Raw genomic sequence first — 15,812 nt, forward strand, 5'->3', positions numbered from 1 at the left:
TTTCTTCAATTGGAAAATGCACGGCAATCCAGCAGGAGTGAAGCAAGTACTCATTGCGGGACAAGGAAAGGGCCGAGCGTTTCCTACTATCTTGGGCGCGTCGTCCGGCGCCTATACATTCGTCAAGTTGCTCACCACCACCATGGCTGCCGTATCCTCATCATCGTCTGCTCCCGTTATAAGCTCGACCATCGCTTCCGGATCTTCAGAGAAGAGTATCAAAGTCTGTTGCTCGTGCAAGCTATGGCGACTCGGAGGACTGACCCGGAAATGCAGCGCAAACTCGAAGACGCAATACACAACTTGGACGAAGCAGTCGGGCCATGCGCGACCCCCTTGAGTCAGCAACCACCTGCGAAGAGACCAAGAACAGGGAAATCATTGTATGCGACGCTAGCGAAGTATGGAATCAAGAAAGAGACGAAATCGTGAGTCGCAACTTGACTAGTACTGCCCGACGGCCTGACCGACAACCTGACTCAGTATAACCAATGAATACGAGTCTTTATCTAAGGCGGCACCACATTTGGCGGCAATACTGGCACGGACCGCGTTGCGTACGCGAAAAGCACTGCCTTTCAAGCTCGCCCCTGCAGCACCACCAACAAAGGGCGCGACGGCGTCAACCACAGAATACCGCCCATCCTCAATGCAGTCATTCCTAAACCGCCTTTCCACCTTTAAACTAGCTACATATGCGAACAAACCATCCGCGATTGATGCCGTTGCGGCAGCGCGGTGTGGCTGGATGAATGACGGGAAGGATAGGTTGGTGTGTGGAATATGCGACATCTCATGGGTCGTAGCGGGGAGAGAGGGTATGAGTAGAGACGCTGGTATGTAGGACTAACCAAGGTAGGTTCGACCCACTGACCGCTTGCTAGCAAATGCTTTGGTGGAGAAGCAGCGGGCACAGCTTGTAGACATGCACAAGGACGGGTGCCCCTGGAAGACGAGACAATGCGATGGTATGTGCTCATGCCAGGTCACTCGTAATGTGACTGCTCAACAGCTGTTCAGCATCTATATACCGGATACCACTGCAGGCCCCTTTGGCCATGGCAAGAGAAGTCAAAATGCGGGCCGTAGCACTTGACGCGGTCTTGCAAGGTGTCAAAATCAAGCACCCTCTGGTATGCCTCAAGTCTACTCTTTCAGGGAGTGAATCTCACCATGGATTAGACAACGACCCAAACACAGTCCCTTTGTTCAACGATATCCTCGGTCACAGTGCCAACATTCGCAGTGCCCAGATTGCAAGAGGCAGATAATGTTCACGACAACTTGGCACCGCCCCTCACAACGCTAGAAGCCTCTGAAACTGGCATCATAACTGCACTCTTCGGCTGGGCCATCCTACCTCCTGCGCCACCGTCAGAAAGGTCGCGTACGCATTCATACTGTCGTGCAAGTTCGGTAGCCCCTGCGACACCGACACGAGCACTGTCTCGTGCACCATCAGTTATGTCCCTTCGGGAGAGTACGCCTACCCCCACCACCCCACGGCGTTCACCCTCCATAGCGCCGAGCAGCCCAGGCCGGACAGGCACACTTGCCAAGGCAGACACAACCCTTCTCCACTGCGCCCTGTGCCAGCGGCGAATAGGGCTATGGGCATTCATCTCACCATCTGTAACGAATGGGACTATTACGCCTGATGCTTCCACAGTGTCATCAACACGGAAGGCTCAGCCGTGCAGGCAGCTCGACGTGCTGCGGGAGCACAGGTCGTACTGCCCGTACGTTGTACGCTCAACGACTGTCCCGTCGTTGCCGGCTCCCCCTACAGATGCCGGTACAAGCGCTTTGATATCCCAGTCAGCCGCGGCTCAGCCGGATAACCAAGCAGGCGCCATGGAGGGTTGGCGTGCTATGTTGACTGTGGTACTGCGGCACGGACTCGCACGAAGGCAGCGCCTGAACGGGCTATCTAATGGACGGCGGATTTCCAATGACGAGAACACCCAACAAGAAGGCACTCCAATGGAGGTGGACCGAGTGGAAGCTATGGTTGCTGGTGTCAAGAGCCGTGGGGTATGTATCAAAAGTTATTGTGATCTGCTTGTGGGACTCACGACATCCTTTTTTCTTCAGGGCAAGGATCTGCTGAAGTATGTCAAGGGTCTTTTGGGTTGAGGATACTACCTTGGACATCGTGCACAATTGTATTTGTTGTTAATTTCTGCTCTGCATCTCTGCTTTCGACGGCAATGTCCCTTTATCTGCTTAACGTTACAGCTTTGACATATCCAAACCAACATTGTTTGAGCGATGAAAGGTGAGTCAGACTGCAGTAAGTAGTGAGTATTTGTAAGAGCACAGCTTGAAGGCGAACCTAAAATATTTCTATAATTGGATTGTAGACAGATTGTTACTTACATAAGTGACCTACCAGCTACAGTCCGCTGCGCCCGTCCTGAGCCCATCACTTCATGTCACAGCTTATGGTCTGCCTCTAAGTTATCTCTGAACGCTCAAATATCCTCGTACCAGCATCGTCGCCATGCCTGCAGGCTACGCTCCTCTACCAAATCCCCGCTCTGAGCCGGACGCAGAGCGGGAGCTCGAGGAGGCGTTCGATGAAGACGACGAGCACCATACCGAATCAACGCCCCTTACGCATGGGTATGCGTCCACAGATTCGCCCCCCCTGCAGGCGGACAATATACGCTCAGAGCCCGTGATGCCAGGATCCTACGATTTCGAGCGGGATTACGACTACGACTACCCGCCGCCTGGTTCGCCGCCCAGCCCCTCTGCGTTCGCGTTGCCCAACACTATCGGGAACACGAATGGGCGGCTCCCTACCGCCCCGGTGCGCCCTGAACCCCCGCGGCCGTCGTTTTTCAGAAGGGCGGTGGGCGTGCTTCTCCCCCAGCACTATGCGAGGTTACCTTCGGAACCTGCGACATCCAGGCTGATAGGAGGAGGGACGGATAACGATGGCGTCTTCGCGAACGTGATGGCGAAGCCTGTGCGAAACGTTGCGGTGACAAACGACAATGGGGACGTTATAATGGTCCCTGAGGATACTCAGAATGAGTTGCCACCAGTGAGTAAGATCGCTTCGTATCGCTTCGTACTGGCCAAGTGCGCTTGGAAACCTCGGAATTGGATTTCGTGGTGCTATGAGCTTCCCCATAGACTGTCCCAACTTAGGAGACATCTGCAGCCCGCCTGCCGAGCGTACTGCGATAGCGCCGCACTTTCTGCTTGTGGACGTTGAAGATGTCTCCCGAACATATGCGACGACTTTGCTGTGCTATTAGCGCTCTTGGTGAAGCCCTTTAACCTTTTTAGCTGTATGGACTGTCCGCCGCTGAAACCATACAGATGTTGGCCTGCTTCAGAGCACCTAAAGCACCTACGTCCCACGGCATTCACTTCTGAGAGGTCCCTGAGTTAAATGGGGTTTCACCAACCCGTATTGAACGTTGTCATCGTCGGGGGAGGGTCAATAGACTTGACAGTGCTCTCTATTTATTTTAAGTTTGCAAATTTCGTGGCGTGTTCCTCTGCGCTACCTGTGTCATATATAGGATGCTAATTCCGTCTATACATTTATGGTCAGACATACACCGAAGCTCAGGCCGACTCCGCTCCCCCGTACTGGGAAACTACTGTCATCGCCCCTGCAAGCCTATCTGCATCTGGCGACATGATTGTAGACGACCTGCCTACGGGTTCCCTTCTTTTCTTCATCGCGACCGCCTTCGTCTCCTACTTCTTCCAGTTCGTCGGCTTCGTTTTAACCTACCTTTTGCATACGAGCCATGCTGCCAAGTACGGCTCGCGCGCGGGGCTGGGAATGACCATGATACAGTATGGGTTTTATTCCCGCCAGGCCCGCGAAGAGGAAGCGGAGGGCGGCCAGGGACAGGAGCTCATCATGTGGAATTCGACAACGGGCATGCCGGTCGTGATCAAGCAATCGGGTGCCCAGGCCATGCTGCCGAACGGGACCGCCGTCGACGTATCACCAGCAGAGTTTGGCGTAACGTCTCGCGATTGGATGTCCCTCTTGTTGATGACCCTCGGTACGCTCGTGCTATTCGACTGATCGCGTGCTGCTCATGATTTTATCGCTTGAAGGATGGTTCCTGCTTCTCTCGTCCATCGTGGGCTTCTATCGCGTGAAGCGATGGGAGAAGTCCATTCGGGATTCTGCAAGCTCTCCGCCGCCTACCGCTGAGCAGGTGCAGACCGACATCGAGACACGCCGACAGTTCGAACGCGCGTTCAGTATATTTGATTACCGAGGAGACGAAGATGAGAACGACGAGCGCCGCGCGGAAGGCATACCCTCTCAAATCAGCGAGGCCGAGGCACGGCTGCATAGGGATCTCAGAGCGGCAGGTCTACTGTGAGCCATGTGGCCGTCATCCACATTCTCTCCGGATCTCCTCCCCTACTGCCGACGCCTGTCTCTCCTTCGTGCGGATTGTATTATTATTTATGCGAGCTAAAGGATGCCATAATTTCGTAGAGTCTTTCGACATACCTGTACATGACTAGGGTTTTGTCCAGGACATTGATTGCGTTCTGAGTCGCTCGTTTGCCTTCAATGTACTCAGATAGTAGTAGGATTGTACATTGTTTTCTACATAGTAATGAGCGGGATACTCCCGGAATCCCTCGGGTCTCCGTGTGGGTAGTGTGTTGCCAAATTTGCCAGTGAGATGGTGCCACTCGATGATCGAGACAGCAAGAACATGCTTTACTACGCATGATTAAATCTCATGATACTTGCCTTCGAGCAGCCGAGATCCCGATCTCACTTCAGCTCTCTGTCATTTCCCCGCCATGAGCTATAGAACATCCACATTGGGTCCGGCAGGCCGAGTATGACAAACCTCCTACGGCCCGGGAGATATGTATAAAAGGCTTGGGTCTATCGTGGAGGGGCACTTGTCTCTCCCACGACTATCCGATCCACACCTCCAGCAGCAACCTACAGCAACATGCCCGTAGTGAACTCAGGCAAGGTGCTCGTCACCGGTGCAAATGGCTACATCGCCATGTGGGTGGTGCACACCCTCCTCGAGCAGGGGTACACTGTTCGAGGCACAGTGCGCTCGGAAAGCAAGGCGAAGCACCTCAGCAAGGTGTTCGCAAGCTACAGCGAGAAGCTTGAAATCGTTGTCGTACCTGACATTACCAAGGTACTCCTTCGTCTGATCATCCACGGCGTAGTGTGCCAGACTGATGGGCTTACACAGGAAGGAGCATTCGACGAATATGTAAAGGACGTCGATGCGATCGAACACACCGCTTCGCCTTTCCACTTCAAAGCTGGCGAGCCCGATGAGCTCATCATCCCTGCCGTGCACGGCACGACCCGTGTGCTCGAGTCTGCGCTCGCGCACGGCACTCGCGTCAAGCGCATTGTCGTGACGTCCTCATGTGCGTCCGTGATGCAGGTGCAGGACACGCCGCGCAAGTTCTCCGAGGAGGACTGGAACGACGCCGCGATCGCAGAGGTGCGCGAGAAGGGGCGCGCCGCGTCGCAGCCGGCCAAGTACCGTGCGAGCAAGACGCTCGCCGAGCGTGCTGCATGGGACTTTGTTGCGAAGAACAAGGAAAAGCTGACTTGGGAGCTCGTCGTCCTGAACCCGCCCTATGTGTTCGGGCCTGCGATCCACGAGGTTGGCGCGCCCGAATCGCTGAACGAGAGTATGCACGACTGGTTCCACAGTGTGCTCAAGGGCTCGAAGGATCCCAAACAGCTGTCGACCATTGGGTGCGTCTGCTGTGTAGCCAGGAACGCTGACATGTTGATGAGAAATCGCACAGATCATGCTGGATCGATGTACGCGACCTAGCAGAAGCCCACGTCCTTGCAATCAAGAAGGAAGAGGCTGGATCCAACCGTATCATCATCTCGGAAGGGCCTTGGAAGTGGCAGGACTGGAGTGAGACTTGATGAAGCTTTGGGATCGAATTCATACTTATGGCTTTTCTTTTTGCAGTTGTCGCGGCGCGTGAAGCAGGCGTCAGCCCTCCGGTTAGCGACGACTCCTATGAGCCATCGAAGGCCGTTCACCACATCCTGTATGACACGACCAAAGCTGCGAAGCTGCTTGGTCTGAAGTACCGCTCGATCAAGGAAAGCACACGAGACTCGATCGAGGACTTCAAGGCCAGAGGCTGGCTCTGAAGGTGACGTCGTGAATCATGAAAGTTGAACTGCAGTGGGATTGGAGTGTAACATTATCAAATTTCTGTAGCAATGGCAAGTCAACAAGAGGGGAATTCGCGACTGTTCTGAGATTTGAAGATCTGACATCTCTGGTTGATGGCAGTTGCAGAGAGCAGACTAAGCAGTACTATACGGCGGTTGACGAGAACCGGCAATATTGCGCACGCGTGCATGTTAGGTCTCTGAATCACCAGCGAGGCCAACGTGAACGCTGTGTATATTCAATGCCCGGAGTCACGCCGTGTCCATCAGACACAATGAGAATATATGGCACTATACTAATAGATGACTGATAGCAGACGCTTCGGACGAGAGATATGGTTCTGCTTCGAAAGAATATATAAGAGAACATCGCTTGGTCTAAGAAAACAGTGGCAGGTTCGTTTCGCACCTCCTAGCAACAGCTACTGCAGTTGCGGATCGCGTACCATACCGGTTGTTGCCTCTAAAAAGGTTCTTGACACAAGCGCAAATGGCTTCATCGCGGTCTGGGTAGTTCGCCGCCTTTCGTCAGAAAGGTACAACGTTTGCGCTGCAGTTCGCTCGGAGAGCAAAGGCGGGCATCTGCACAAGACCCTTGCCTCGTACAGCGACAAACTCGAACTCTTCATCTTCCCAGATATCAGCGCTGTGAGTAGAGTTCCGCACCGCTCTGGCGCAGTGCTGATAGACAACACACATCGGCGCATTCGATGCGGCAGTAGAGGATATTGATGCGATCGAGTACACCGCATCCCCAATTACGCTCAAAGCAGACAATCCAGATGTCATTATCGTTCCCATCATAAATGGTACTAGAGGCCGCGCTCGTAAACGGGACCTCCGTCAAGAGCGTCGCCCACAGGTCGTATTGTACGGCCATCTTGTCTGTCCGAGACACCATCGCCACGTTCTCCAAAACGCTTTGGAACAAGCGGGTCCTCCAGGAGCAGAGAAAGGATGCGAACCTGGCCCGGTCGTCATAAAGCATGCGAGTAAGATCCTCGCCGAGCGCGCTGCTTTGGGTAGGACCTCGTCGTGATTAACCCGTTGTTTGTCCGCGAGCTCATATCACAGGCGGTGACGACCCCGGCCACGCTGAACGCAAGCGAGGGTGAGTGGTTCTAAACGGTGCTGTAAGGCGCGAAATCACAGGAGCAGCTTGTTTCCGCCGTGTGTGCATTGCTCATTGTTTCATAGTGCAAAGGCTCGCCTCTAGTTCAAGCCCGCTATGACATGAGCAAGTCGGATCGGATACTGGGTATCAAGTACCGCACCATCAAAGATATTGCTCGTGACATAGCAGAGGACTCCAAAGTAAGAGGATGATTGTATATCGTCGCCCATGCCGTAGATGTCACTGCTTTCATCGCATAGAGATCAAGTAGGTTTGAAATTTTCTTCGCCTAACGATTATAGCGTTTTACAAACGAGGTGAGATCGACGTGAAGGAGACTATTTATTTGGTGGTGTGCGACAGCCTCGGTCAAATTGAACGTCAAAGTCGCTTAAGACTCCGTGGGAATATAAGCCCATATTCGCTGTACCAGATCAAGGCTTCCGAAACTTGTGAACCTGCAATGGCTGTTGCATTATGACTTCAGCAAGATATCATCGCTCGAAGTATAAGTCACTGTCTGATCGCCAACAGTGGATGGTAAGCAACACAAACGTTTACTTCTGCCACTGTAGCCCCCATAGACTCCTCGGATGATACCATTGACTGCTCTCAGTCAAATTTAACCCAGCCCCGCGCCTTGTAATCCTCGAGAATGTCTCGCGTGGTCTCATCAATCGAGCGATACCTGATACCGAGGACCTTCGGCGCCTTCGACGCATCGTACATGATCAAGTGAGTTGCTTTAGCCGGATCGTAGGACGTGTTCCCAGCCGGAATCGCAGCTCCAATCTTACGACCGGCGATTGCTGTCGACAGCGTGAGCTGGTTGCTCGGCTGTGTACCGTATAATAAGACGAGGACGTACTGAAGTTTTGCCACTTCCATGGGCCCGAGGAGATAATGAGACGCTCTCCACCAGCGCCCTCTTTCTGGATCGCCAGAACATGTGCCAGTGCAAGGTCGCGTACGTCAATATAGTCGGGGCCTCTGATACGGACAGTAAGTATTACGCGTATCCTATGGAGAAGCAGGGCTCACCCGTCAGATCCCCAAGGCGCGGTGTTGTAGATGCCCCCGCATACGGCCTTGAACCATTCATCCATGCTCGAATGCAGGGACTCCGGTTTGTCCACCTCATTAAGGGTCGGCCCAAATACGTACGGCGGGTTAACCACGACGAGGTCCCACGCGATCCTGGCCTTGTTCTTCTCCACAAATTCCCAGGCCGCGCGTTCCGCGAGGACTTTGCTCGCGCTGTACTTACTGAGTCCCGTCGCGTTGCGGCCGTTCGCCTTCACATCCTCCACTGCCTGCTCGTTCCAGTCCTTCTCCGAGAAGACCGTCGGCTGCTCCGGTATGCGGAGTATCGACACGCAGGACGAGGTGTACACGACGCGCTTGACCGAGGTGCCGTGTGCGAGCGCGGACTCGAGCACGCCGATTGTCCCTTTGACCGCGGGAACGATAAACTCGTCGGGATCGTCGGCGTTGAGGTGGACTGGTGACGCCGTGTGTTCGATTGCGTCTACGCCTTTGACTGCCTCGTCGAATGCCCCTGGCTGTCCGTCCGTCAGCACAGTGCGTGGTGGTGAAAACTCCTCTATCGCACCGATGTTATGTCTGGGACGATCGCAAGCTCAAACTTGTCGCCGTACGACGCGAAGATCTTGCACAAGTGTGCCCCCTTTCCTTCCGACCTCACGGAGGCGCGCACGCTATAGCCGTGCTCAAGCAGCGAGTACACGACCCATGTCGCCACGAAGCCGTTCGCTCCTGTAACCAGGACCTTTCCAGAACTGATGGTGGGCATCCTAATGGCACAGAATGAAAGAATGCTCAGGTAGGTAGACGTATAAAGCTCGAGGTGTGTGGTAAGAAGAGTGCTATGGTCCGTCTTATTTATACTCTGTGTGCAGCTGGCGCTCATTAATTTCAATCTACCTCACAACATATTTTCGACCTCGGCGAAGATGTGGGGTGGGCGACGTATTGCAGGCTCATCATACACACGTAATAAACTGAAGCACTCTGTTACGGGCGGCCTTCCCGGGAGACCCCCACAGGTACCTCAGCGAAGCGTCTTCATTCTTGCTGTTCTCGGTCTTCTGGGAGTGCTGATCACCAACACGATCGAGATTACTATGGGTGGTGTAGAGTTGCTCAAGGCATAGAGTTGCTTAAACCGCCTTATACAGCCGTCCACATTCAAAATTTAAATCCCAAAATATCTGTGAGACCGTAAGTAGTCCCTACGAATGCCTCCATGGCACTGAAATGATAAAATCATGAATGTGGAAAGAGTAGCATGCTCGACAAGGCAATTTGACAACAGTGTACGCAAATATCGACCCAGATCCCACCTGAATGCGACGAGAATTTCATCCCGGAAGCTTTCAGCCTCCATACTCTATTGATCTAGATGTCTATCGATTACCCCGATACTTAAAAGCACTTGAGGTACAATGTAGACGGGCACGGTGGGTGAGATTGCCTCGCTCTTGTGGTATGGTGTGGCTGTCGTTGAAACTCCACTCGGCATGTTGCACACATGCATTGGCAAGACCATGCTGTGTGGCAACGATTTGACCAACTCCATGCCTATTGATACACGCTCAAAACGAGTCGTCCTCGCGGATTCGTGCCGGTGCAATCACCACTCATTTCATTGCACTGAAAATATTCACAGTTATGAAGAAGATCTCAACGCATCCATTGAAAAGATATGCAGTGGTTCGTGAATCCGAGACTTGCGAACGCGGTCATGAGCAATGAGTTCTATACCACCCATAGTACAGTGCACATTCGATTCATTGTATCTCAGTGGCGTTTTGTGTTCACCAAGCAGTCAAGCGTCAACGGTGAGAGCCCTTCCTGACGAGACACACTCGTTTAACATCCTCCGAACCAGCACATCTATTATACAACTGGTCTACGTGCAGACAGGAGTCACAGGATACGGCGCGGTGCGATAAATGCTCGACAAGCCCTCTCAGGCCTTGATCCATCCCCGCGACTTGAGGTCGGCAACAATGTCCTTCGTCGTCTCGTCCATCGTGTGGTACTTGATGCCGAATATCCTAGCGGCCTTAGACGCGTCGTATCTCGTCAGGTGCACAGTGGTCGCGGCATCGTACGATGTGTCGCCTTCGGGCACATCAGCGCCAAACTTGCGCGCAGCGTTAACTGTGTCAAGTGAAGTGAGTTGTAAAGCGGGACAATGAGGCAAACGGGAGGAACTCACCCCAGTCTTGCCACTTCCATGGGCCACCGCTGACAATGATGCGCTCGCCGCCGGCCGCTTCCCTCTGGAGCGACAAGGTGTGTGCCTCAGCGAGGTCGCGGACATCAACCCACTCAGAACTAACCATGTCTACATAAGCTGGAGCCGGCCAGAGAAGCTAGCTTTACTCACCCAATCTCACTCAGATCCTTCACGGGGTGAGCGCTCTTGACGACAGCGTCGTACCACTCCTGCATGCTTTCGTTGAGCGCATCGGGGGAACTGACCTCTTGGAGCATGGGGCCGTAAACGTAGGGCGGGTTGAGCACGACGAGATCCCAGCCAATCTTGCCCTTGTTCTTCTCGACAAACTCCCAGGCGGCGCGCTCCGCGAGAGTCTTGCTCGCGCAGTACTTGCTGTACATGTGCGCGTTGCGCCCGTTTTTCTTCACATCTTCGACCATTTGATCGTTCCAGTCTGCCTCTGAGAATGTGCGCCGCTTGCCGGGGACGGGGAAATTGAAGACCGAGGCGCAGGACGAGGTTACGACGATGCGCTTGACCGCCTTGCCGTGTGCAAGCGCAGACTCGAGCATGCGTGTTGTGCCCAGCACAGCGGGACGGTTCATCTCCTCAGGATCTTCAGCCTTGAAGTGGAAGGGCGAGGCGGTGTGCTCGATGGCATCGACGCCCTGAACAGCCTCGTCGAACGCGCCGGCCTACGCGAATGTCAGGTGCTGCTAAGGTGCGAGCGCAGCGTGTAGGACGTACCGCAGTGATATCGGGGACGACGATGAGCTCGAGCTTTTCACTGTAGGACGCGAATATCTTGCGCAGGTGCGTGCCCTTGCTCTCAGAGCGGACGGTTGCACGGACGGAGTAGCCATGCTCTAGCAGAGAGCGTACGACCCAGAGAGCGACGTAACCATTCGCGCCAGAGACGAGGACCTTTCCTGAGGTGATAGTGGGCATGATGATGAGGGGTGTGTGGAGCTGGTGGTCCAGTAAGGTGAGATGTAGATACTAGATGCAGCGGCTGCCTGCACCCATGCAAGGTTATATATGCATTTCAGCGTCGATCACTAAGCAGACAGAGACAAAATCATTCCCGTAGCATCCGGGACCACATCTTCGTCAGCCTCCATTCCGCCCGGCGCCGATACGTTTTCGAGAGGATTCGTGTTGCAGTGGCGGATGAGGTTTGTTCCGGATGGGGCATTGAAGGATGGATATCACGAGTGCTGAAAATCCTGCGCACCTGTACATTGACCACAGAGAAATGTAGTGACGTATTTCCACAATCGTCGCGCCGTGATTTACGTCCATTTTGAAAATGAACCCTGCCTAATAACACACATCCCGAAAATTGCCGTGACGTATACAGCTCATAAATGGGGAAATCGATCTCCGATCACTCTGATTAGTGATGCCAAAAGTTACCAATTGGCAAGTCCCCGAGACCCACGTATACCTCCCAGGTAACCCACTCGGAAGTCCTTGCATTAACGGTACCTGGAAAATTGTAACGATGAACAGAGACAGAGACTTCCTCTTGTAGGCTAGTCTGGTTACGAGACCATTGTAGGCCACTTTGACTCGTGTAAACCCAATCACGGACCCGCGCATTCGCATGTCAGGACAATAATGGAAACAAAGTTATCTCCAACTGTACTCCTAGCGAGATTTCCGAGTCTTCGCATGCTGGGCGGTCTCCGGTTCTTGGTCGTTTTCTGGGCCGGTGCGCTTCAAACGCCCTCCCACAGCATTCGTCAACCAGAATGACGCGCGCCAATGATGTTGTTATGCACGGGTATCCGGAGTCTGTGCAGCTTGAACCAGAAGCGTCTTACGTTCCACACACAGGACACTAGTAGCATGACGAAAATCTAGAATTCGTAGTCGGGTGAAGCTCCCTGACGAACGCTCGTCAACGTAATTGGGCGCCTGGAGGTACTTACAGCGGCAACAGACGAACATTGAGAGGGTCGGCCTCGCCGTCGCATATCAGCCGTCTCTCAGGTCGTGCAACAAGCTCTGAAGGGTTTCTGCCATGTGACCACATCCTTTCTTCTGCATGGATGATGTTGCTTCAGTCTGATCCCGCTATTGAATCGCGATCTGGATACTTGGATAACGTCGCAGTCGCGACTGCATCTCCGAATAGCCTCGACATCGACATCTCAACGCCTCAGCCGCAAGGTATGCGTCTTACAGAAGTTATTCGACTCGTTTTCACTCGAATGTAAGCAAGAATTATGCGCAAACGGTGAGCCGTGGCTATTCAGACATTCTCGTCTTCTTGCGCAACGGATGGAGACGAATTATAGCAGATTTTCGTGTCACCAGAAGAAGAGCATCATGTCTGACGACTAAACAATGAACACTCACGTAATAAGTTTGTGTATATCAGCAGATGGCAGGCATTTGCGCCCGAGCGACGCGCTCGATGGCGACGCTCGCGGGTTGACTCATATCCGATGTATGCAGCCTGCCTACATCGGACATGAGTCACATACCACCACGAAGCTACTTGTCCCTTCGCACACGCGTCAACTCCCAGTTGATAATTGAGTGCTATCGCCTCCGACAGCACCTTCCCTGGGGCCCACTGCTACTTCTCAAAAGGCGTCCTCTGCGTCGCGCCATATCGCATGCAGGCATTCTATGTGTGTGTGTATGTGTATTGTACAACTGTGTGAACTCATTATGTGCTGACTCTATGACATTCTCTCACGACACGTCGCAGTGGATATTGCTCCTCATGCCTTGACCCATCCCCTCGACTTGAAGTCAGCGAGGATGTCGCGCGTGGTCTCGTCCATCGTACGGTACTTGAAGCCGAAGATCTTGCTGGACTTCGACACGTCGTATACGGTCAAATGCGTCGTAGTCTTCGGGTCGTACGTCGTATCGCCAGGGGCAACGTCGGCACCAGCTTTCCGCGAAGCATTGACTGTGAAGGGTTCAGGTGAGCGACGGCGTCAAGTATGTAGGGCAAACGACGTACCCCAGTCTTGCCACTTCCATAGGCCGCCACTGATGAGCAGTCGCTGGCCACCAGCCTCCTCCTTTTCGAGCGCCAAGGCGTGCAAGTCTCCGAGGTCGCGGACATCGATCCACTCCGCGCTAAGAGGAACGACATGAGCGGCCTTGCGCGTTGAAACGCCACGAAAGACTCACCCGGTCGTGGACAGGTCCTTAGGAGAGAGGGTGCTCTTGACGACAGCATCGTACCACTCCTGGCTGCTCTCGTTCAGCGCATCGGGCCCACTGACCTCGTGGAGGAGCGGCCCGAAGACATAGGGCGGGTTCAGCACCACGAGGTCCCACGCGAGCTTGCCCTTGTTTTTCTCCATGAACTCCCACGCGGCACGCTCGGCGAGTGTCTTGCTCGCGCAGTACTTGCTGACAGGGTGTGCGTTGCGGCCGTTCGCCTTGCAGTCGTTTATCGAGCCTTCGTTCCAGTCTACTTCAGAGAAGGTGCGCGGGGTGCTCTGCGCAGTGAACACGGCTGCCACAGAAGACGTGACGATGACGCGCTTGACGGAGGTCCCATGTGCGGCCACGGATTCGAGAATGCGTACAGTGCCGTGCACGGCAGGAGTGATCATCTCCTCAGGCTCATCAGCCTTGAAGTGGAAGGGCGAGGCGGTGTGCTCGATAGCGTCGACGCCTTTGACGGCTTCGTCAAATGCACCGGCCTATACATAACGTCAGTCGGAGAAAGTGGGACAAGTGAGGCGTCACGCACCGTGGTGATGTCAGGCACTGTGACCAGCTCAAGCTTGTCGCCATAGGACGCAAAGATCTTGCGCAGGTGTGTGCCCTTGTTCTCGGAGCGGACAGTTGCCCGGACAGTGTAACCACGCTCGAGCAGAGATTTCACGACCCAGACGGCAACGAAGCCGTTTGCGCCGGAGACAAGAATCTTTCCTGAGGTGACTGCAGGCATGCTGTTTATGTGCTGGCTTGTAGAGAGAGATAGTAATGGGAAAAGGTGCGTGTGCTAGCGTCGCGACAGGCGTGCTGCCTTATATTTGCCAACCCCCTTCGATTGCTAAGCGATCGCCTGGCGGGACAAACAGTTGTCCCCTTGCGCCCCCGAGTGCGGACGATCGTTGCCAACCAGCTGCTTACTAGATGACCGGAGGATGATCTTGGCCTTTGCCATACGGATGTCGCTGCCTGCAGCCCACACAAGCGCTACATTTTACGGTTGGCGGGTAGAAGGTCTATCTTTGTGCCTATGCCACCGATCGGGCCTTGCCGGGGTCCTTGTCAATATTGTCGATACAGCGTACCGATATGTTATGTACGCCCGACCGTACTTGGCTGATGATGGGTCAAACATGTTCGCGTGCTCATTAGACGGGCAGAAAGGTCGCAGCAACGCCCTCTGTATGCCAGCACCCCCGGTCCAAGCAAAAGTTGTGCGCGGTAAAAATTAGTCTATCACATACGGCTGTATCAAGCATAAACACGAAGGAGTACGACGATTACCACGATGCGAAGATGCTGACAGCATAAGGATGGCATAGTGATGGCTTCCGGTAACTTGGTGGTGGTGCACTTGCAGACAAAGCACGTCATGGTCCGTTTCTCGTAGATATGCACTCGATGCTGTCGCTTTCGAAGTTGTCGAGCATGTGCAGAAGTGTTGAAGTAGCTATGATTGTTCGAACTGCACCTTGATAGCAATCAGTACATGTAGAACGCGAGATTCATATAAGGCCGACGCAGGTCAGCAGAACATATCCTTCTTTCAGGTCAAGGGGCGGTTTGCCACGACGACAGGGTGCCCCACGAGACAGGACCCCGAAGAAAATTCGCAAATCTAGACCTGTTTTACCCGCAAGCCGTATACGTTGCGGCAGGCGCCACAAAGACGCACTCCGATGTAGTGGCATTCACATGTCATGCCCTCATCAGCGATTAACTTCCAGATCAGTAAGTAATGGTCAGTTTACTCGAAAGCGACTGAAGTAAGTATTCAGGATAGGACCGGTGGCAAAGTACCCGGAATCGGGTCAAGAAAGTAACCGCCATATCCGAAGCTTCCAGGCTCATTAAATTTCAGCTTTGGACGCAAGAAGAGGCCATCGGAGGCGTTCTCACCGTACGCTGACGTGTCGCAGTGACGAGCCGGCATTATTGCCGGACATTTACGAGGTCCTTATTGAACTCCGCTGATAGCCGATCCACTGCAACGAAGATTGCAGCTTGTTTCCGTCATAAGAGACACGTCCTTTTCTCTGACTTGGACAGTACCGATAGCGTATGTAAATACGTCGTGA

At 53.7% G+C, this 15,812-nt stretch overlaps 6 protein-coding genes across 6 annotated transcripts; 3 read left to right on the forward strand and 3 right to left on the reverse strand.

The window, feature by feature from the left end:
• The first annotated feature begins 126 nt into the window (after positions 1–126).
• POSPLADRAFT_1067368 (hypothetical protein) lies at positions 127–2,228 on the forward strand. Its single transcript, XM_024482178.1, has 7 exons — positions 127–223; positions 277–428; positions 484–836; positions 885–968; positions 1,021–1,133; positions 1,183–2,034; positions 2,095–2,228. Exons 1-7 carry the CDS (start codon positions 143–145, stop codon positions 2,134–2,136), a joined length of 1,677 nt encoding a protein of 558 aa, XP_024335681.1. The 5' UTR covers positions 127–142; the 3' UTR covers positions 2,137–2,228.
• Positions 2,229–2,441: 213 nt separating this feature from the next.
• Positions 2,442–4,611, forward strand: POSPLADRAFT_1173146 (hypothetical protein). The gene is made up of 3 exons (XM_024488217.1): positions 2,442–3,052; positions 3,572–4,037; positions 4,093–4,611. The coding sequence occupies exons 1-3, from the start codon at positions 2,504–2,506 to the stop codon at positions 4,365–4,367; spliced, it is 1,290 nt and encodes a 429-aa protein (XP_024335682.1). The 5' UTR covers positions 2,442–2,503; the 3' UTR covers positions 4,368–4,611.
• A 350-nt stretch (positions 4,612–4,961) lies between these two features.
• Positions 4,962–6,157, forward strand: POSPLADRAFT_1049069 (hypothetical protein; the record flags this gene model as incomplete). Its single annotated transcript, XM_024479652.1, has 4 exons — positions 4,962–5,162; positions 5,220–5,740; positions 5,794–5,912; positions 5,970–6,157. 4 exons carry the CDS (start codon positions 4,962–4,964, stop codon positions 6,155–6,157), a joined length of 1,029 nt encoding a protein of 342 aa, XP_024335683.1.
• A 1,750-nt stretch (positions 6,158–7,907) lies between these two features.
• On the reverse strand, positions 7,908–9,108 carry POSPLADRAFT_1151488 (hypothetical protein; the record flags this gene model as incomplete). Its single annotated transcript, XM_024486541.1, has 4 exons — positions 7,908–8,104; positions 8,164–8,285; positions 8,337–8,857; positions 8,908–9,108. The coding sequence occupies 4 exons, from the start codon at positions 9,106–9,108 to the stop codon at positions 7,908–7,910; spliced, it is 1,041 nt and encodes a 346-aa protein (XP_024335684.1).
• A 1,179-nt stretch (positions 9,109–10,287) lies between these two features.
• Positions 10,288–11,490, reverse strand: POSPLADRAFT_1059983 (hypothetical protein; the record flags this gene model as incomplete). Its single annotated transcript, XM_024481215.1, has 4 exons — positions 10,288–10,481; positions 10,540–10,658; positions 10,711–11,237; positions 11,290–11,490. 4 exons carry the CDS (start codon positions 11,488–11,490, stop codon positions 10,288–10,290), a joined length of 1,041 nt encoding a protein of 346 aa, XP_024335685.1.
• Positions 11,491–13,277: 1,787 nt separating this feature from the next.
• On the reverse strand, positions 13,278–14,470 carry POSPLADRAFT_1059984 (hypothetical protein; the record flags this gene model as incomplete). Its single annotated transcript, XM_024481216.1, has 4 exons — positions 13,278–13,471; positions 13,526–13,644; positions 13,699–14,219; positions 14,270–14,470. The coding sequence occupies 4 exons, from the start codon at positions 14,468–14,470 to the stop codon at positions 13,278–13,280; spliced, it is 1,035 nt and encodes a 344-aa protein (XP_024335686.1).
• Positions 14,471–15,812: the final 1,342 nt, after the last annotated feature.

This window comes from Postia placenta (assembly GCF_002117355.1).
Source record: "Postia placenta MAD-698-R-SB12 unplaced genomic scaffold POSPLAscaffold_13, whole genome shotgun sequence".
NCBI lineage: Eukaryota > Fungi > Basidiomycota > Agaricomycetes > Polyporales > Adustoporiaceae > Rhodonia > Rhodonia placenta.